General features: G+C 40.5%; 1 protein-coding gene across 1 annotated transcript in view; it reads left to right on the top strand.

Annotated features, from left to right (window-relative positions):
• TSPAN9 (tetraspanin 9) overlaps positions 1-5,636 on the top strand; it is a 154,462-nt gene extending 148,826 nt beyond the window's left edge. The window contains exon 6 of the mRNA XM_018557675.1: positions 5,412-5,636. Within this exon, the coding sequence (XP_018413177.1) occupies positions 5,412-5,636 (225 nt within the window). The remainder of the gene's footprint in view (positions 1-5,411) is intronic.
• The last annotated feature ends 250 nt before the right edge of the window (positions 5,637-5,886 follow it).

Genomic DNA, 5,886 nt, shown 5'->3' with positions numbered 1-5,886 from the left:
CATCGGGGCATTTTGACAAGTACAAGTACTTGTCAAAATGCCCTGTTTTTTCCACCCTCACCCTGCAGCGTCCTCAGGCGGCCGCCTGACTTGCCTTGCGGTAGCGCCGGGCCTGCTGGTAACATGCAATATACTTGGCATTTTCATGAGAACTACCAGGGTTGCAGGGTTAGATGCACATGTGTGACCTGCTTTACAATAATATTTTGAAATACTGGGGGTGATTTACTAACCTGAACACACGCACGCACCAGGTGCGTGTGATTTTTACACAGCAAAGCGTATTTATCAACCAAAAAGTCTCTATAAGCATATTTCCACTAATGACATATATGGAAAAATCTTGCACATGATGCATATATAATGCTGCTTCACAGTTTAGACAAAAATGGTTAGCTCATGCATTTACATTCCTGCATTCATCAACGCAACCAACACAATGTAGAGCTAATTTACACAACATCACCTTGCAATTCAGGGCAGGGCTTTGCACAACACACCTGCTGGGTGTGTACACACTACTAAGGTGTTTAGATTCCACCCATAGATCATGCTGGGAGGGAACACACTACAGAGGTGTATACATGTTTGTGGTGTGTTTATAAGGTTAGTAAATCAACCCCACTGAATCATAGTAGAGCCTGTCTCACCTAACTTTACCACAAGCTAATCTGCAGGTCATCAGTATTTAGGCACAGAGGTCTACTAGACCTACTTCTAAATGAGCCTAGTACAGCAATCGACCCCCTCCATTTTTTACAATTGTTATTGCAGTACAGGTACTCTTTATTGCTCATTTAATTCTTTAATACCCAACTTGGAAGAAGAATACAACCTGCTGTGCAGTCCTTGTAGAAGCTTTCTACCCAACGCCTTCAAACAATCGTTTATTCCTATGTCACTTTTTTAAATAGGTCACTTGTCTCAGGATCCTGGAATATATTGTACCGCTAAATGTGACTACCCTTAAGGCCCTTTACGGCAGTTCCAGGGAGCAGCTAGTAATGTTAATGAATGGCCTTTCCAGTGAAAGAATAAACTATATAAATGTTAAAGTAACATCTAAAAATGCACACACTTATTTAATGGAAAAAAGTAATAGCATTTGAAACTAAGAGGACCAAGGGGTGCCGTAGACATCTAAGGGTGGTCAGTTGTGAATACACAGTGTGACCACCCTCAGGCTCTGCTACTGACCTCCAAGGGCACAAACGTGGTATAGGTTTTCAAACCTGATCGCTTTTTCATCCTGGTCATGCACAGGTTTAGTAGATGAGAGGTTGGCAGCCAATTTAGTTTAAAAAAACAGCAACGTTAGGTGATTATCATTTTGTGTTTATGGATAGCATTGTTAGCTAAACCCTGATAATCACCTTCCTGCAAGTGCAGAAAAAACCTGCTGATCCTGGCAGAAATCCTGTAATGTCCGAACTTTGTGTAGTAATTGGATAAGGCTGCCTCTGTCGTATTGACATACACTTTAAGACATCTAATAGTGCACATTAACTGAACCTGTGGCCAGGCTATGGCCATTTAGGGCCCGTTCACACCAGATAAATTGGGCTGCTCTGGGCAGCCATGCCCATCACAGTCTCAATGCATAGGCAAGGCAATTTTCCTTGCGTCCTATTAATTCAGTTCACACCACCACCAGCAGTGGTGTGCACTAAACAAAAGTAATTTTTTCTACACAGTGTATTGTGAGTCACTACAGCACATTGCAACATGTTGCAGTAAATAGAACCAATAGAAATGTCAGTGTGACAGTTAAATAAAGTTTAAAAAAAGGCAATTGGCAGCTGAGCAGTAGTGAGTTCTGCTGGTATGAACTGACCCTTAATCACTTACATATTCTTACCACGCAGCCTTAAAACAAGCCCCTACTGGCCTCTGTAGCTGCAGCCGCTGTGGAGAAATGTATCTTCAAGTTCAAAGCAGAAGCAGTACCTTGGGAGTGGGGATCTAATAAATAAGTGGCTCTATCATTTCCATGCAAGATCTGCTTGGATATTGGAGTACAGGTCTACTTTAACTGGCATAGCATATATTCTCAGCTGTTGAAAAAAAAACATTTCCAATTTAAGGTGCCCATACACTGTACGAGAATCGCGGGAAATCGTACGATAATCGTGCAGTGTATGGAAGGCGTGCGACCGTTTCTACTGTACGGTCGCACGACTTTTGTATTTCGAGCATGTTGGAAAACCAGCCGAGAATCGTACGATTTTCGGCTGGTTTTTAGCATGATCGAAGTGATAACTGCCGAACGGGCCGGTGTGCGCACGCGCACACTGCCCGTTCAGCATTGCAGTCATCGGAAGCCCACCCCTCAGGGGGGCGGGCTTGCGATGATCGCAAGTACGATCTGCCTGTCCAAGATGGGCAGATTGTACGTTTTTTTAATTACTTTACAACCTTTGCAAGACAAAAGTCTTGCGAGGGTTGTAAAGTGTATGGGCACCTTTAGAGACTTAACAGTAGCAAATCTTAATGACTATACAAATAGGGACTGGCTATATCACTGCAGCTTCTTAAACGTTCCTTAATAGCAGCGTATTGTAGAGATATTTGGAGTATAAGCACTTAGTGTTCGCTCGATTGCGTTTACAGCACCTCTCTGCGAATAGCGTTGTTTAACTTTGTTTAAAATTCGGCCTCAGTGGAGCAAGAACACGTTTAAATTTGCCTAAAAGGACATCGCTTTTGCCTTTATTGTTTACAAGCTCAATTAAGCTTTATTTAAGCCCAAATACCTTTGGTGCAAAATGTATACGAGGCGTAAGATGGTCGAATGTGCAACTGCAGAAGCGGGAAGTTAGTATATGCCTCGTTTAACCTTTAGAAATATGATTATTTCCACCGATGCATCTTGTAAAGACAGACTGGTGTCGTCTCTGAAGAGAAATGCTTATGTACCTTACAGCTGTAGCGGGGCCAAAAGACATTGGTTATTAAAATGTCAGAACGGTCGGTGTTGTCCTCTGCCGTCAATCTGACTCTCCTATTCAACTCCCATTCTGCAATGGGGCAGTCAAGATACACACCATTCTTTGGCCAGAATAGGCCACTAAAGTAGCTTCTGATTCAGTTAAAGAAAGTTATGCTGATCTTTAAGGGGACACTTATCTTGTAACACATTGCAATGTTGAAAGCAGAATTCCCTTTGGACCCTACTGGGTAATCAGAGGTTCCAGGTTTTGTGGCCAGTGTACTCTGCAACAACTGGGCTCCTTGGATCCTATGTTCAGAGCATACTCTCCTGATCCTTTTTGAGTTCAGATTCATGAACAGTGGACCATTTGTTGAAATCTGTCTTAGTTTTGAATAAAGTTTTATTTATGGTGTCCATTGTGATGATTTTCTTTCATTTCCTGTCCCAGGGACACAAAAGGAAGTGAGTAAAAATGTCCTGCAAGTGCAAGTGCAGAGAAATTACCTCTTAGTTGTCACCAGAAAAGGTGCCACCATTTAAAAATTTCCCCTATCCTGTTCTGTTTTAAAGTTCTCATCACCTCTTGCGTCAGTGATAGTTGTCACCAAGACCAAAAAGACATCCTGGTAGGTTATTTGGCTCCTCTCTAAGTTGGCCCTCTACAGGTGAAACTTGAATAATTAGAATATCGTGCAAAGTTCATTTATTTCACTAATGCAACTTAAAAGGTGAAACTAATATATGAGATAGACTCATTACATGCAAAGCAAGATAGTTCAAGCCGTGATTTGTCATAACTGTGATGATTATGGCTTACAGCTCATGAAAACCCCAAGAACCCCAAATCCACAACCTCAAAAAAGTAGATTATTACATGCAATCAATAAAACAAGGATTGTACATAGAACAACATCGGACCTCTGAAAAGTACAAGCATGCATATGTACTCAGTACTTGGTTTGGGCCCCTTTTGCAGCACTTATTGCAATTACTTTTGCACGATATTCTAATTATTCGAGTTTCACCTGTATGTATGCATGTGAGATAGGGACCTTAGATTGTAAGCTCCTTGAGGGTAGGAACTGATCTGAATGTGCATCTATGTAAAGTGCTGCATAAATTGTCGGCGCTATATAAATACTTGAAATAAATAAAATAAGACAAATAGAGAGTGAATTTTGGGGACACAGACAAATAAAAAACATGACATAAGTTCTATCCATTTCCTACTCCAAAATAACTTGCTATAGATATACTTCAGGGTTCTGTTACAGATTTATGTATATAAATCTGTAACAGAATATATTTCTATAGATATATTAACTACAAATATTTTGTGTGTCACCATGTATTTGTTAGGCACAAAAAATTACGTTAATGGCTATTTAGTTTTTTTAAGGTTGTGCAAAGCAGATCTCATGTGCTATTCATAGGATATGTTTCTAGGTGCTTGCTAATTACCTCCAGACATGACAATATATCATCGAGGAAGGGTCTGCAGTAGAATGGCTTTCTACTGTCAGCATTTGTACAAGCCAACATTTTTAAGCAGGAAATGATCTTAATCCCTCTGGCAATCTAAGATCTCAGCACACTGTCAAGGTCGTTTTCTTTTTTTCTTTTTTTTTTTTGCCTCGTTCTGCAATCTTAAACAGTTTTCACAACCGCATCGACCTGGAAGTTGTCTAAATGTTTATATATTGTAGCACAACTGTATGTTGGTGTCCAATATTGTTGTTGACTGGAGAGTAATGAGTAAAGTGTAGTGAGGTTTTGGGAATGTCTACATGCCTACCTGAAACCTTGAGGAGCTAATCTTTAATATTTAATTATAGTCATCCAATTCTGTTAATATAAACTTATCCTCAAGCAAGTCGAGGGCAACCTGTCCATAAAAAAGCAGGAGCTTCCAGGTAATTGCGGATATGTATAGGTTAATTACAGTACGGCCGAAATCCATAGAACTCAGGTTTAGGTTGGGGCACAGCAGGCTTCACATAAAGTCCCAGTGAATCTATTGGGATTTACTGCTGCAACTGTCTGTGACAACTATCGTCCAGCATGAAGCTCAGGAGCTGAATCAATCAATTGTTGGGTTTGAGATCCTGCTATAGCGCGCTCCATAGCATTGCAATACAACACAATGCTTCGGCATTGTGTTTAAAGGGAGAGTGTCTTGCTGTCAATCTAGTAAATGTTTTTTTTAGACAGAGCAGAGCTGAGCCATCTCTGTCCTGCAATACATCACTATTATGGGTGATCTTTTGCTGCAAAGGGATATGGGAAGGGGGGGAGCAGTCTCCCCTGACTTTAGTTCACATAATTTTATTATTCAAATGTTATTTTACCTGCACCTCAAATTGCTCCATTTTCTGCTTAGACTAGTCTTAGACATTCTAAGTAGACACTACTTAAGAATTAACATCTATAAGTAGATAGTAATGGTTTAAACCCCAACTCCAGTCTATTTGTTATTCAGTTCCCCACAACCCCTTCTAGTTCAGTGCTAGTCCTCTTCCAAGATGAACGATGCATTGAAGCCCAGGGCATCAAGGACAAGCCTCGGGGGTTCATCATCCTGTTATCCTGGACTCGCAGGAGGCAGGAGGATGCTACAGAGAGTTGTGCCACATCATTATGTGGCGTTGTTCTCTGTAGCATTTGGGACCAGTCTACTGGCGGAAGAAGAGGACCTGAAGATTGACTGAGGAACTCAGGAAAAAAAGGGTATGTATAAAGAAATTTCACAGGATCAGAAAGTAAAAAGAGAAATAAAGAAAATTGGGGTTTGAATTTTGGGCAGATGATGGATTACTGGAACTGAAAATTGAAGCAAAAATGTAGAAATTGATAATATAACATGCATGTAGTAAAGTCAGCTCATCATACAGTGAACTGAAAACATATTTAATTTAAAAAAAGTGAGCAAACAAGGCATGGTAATTAAACAATTG

This window comes from Nanorana parkeri, unplaced genomic scaffold (genome assembly GCF_000935625.1).
Source record: "Nanorana parkeri isolate BGI_ZX_2015 unplaced genomic scaffold, ASM93562v1 scaffold14, whole genome shotgun sequence".
Taxonomy (NCBI): Eukaryota; Metazoa; Chordata; class Amphibia; order Anura; family Dicroglossidae; genus Nanorana; species Nanorana parkeri.
This window is presented reverse-complemented; position numbering and strand designations above follow the sequence as displayed.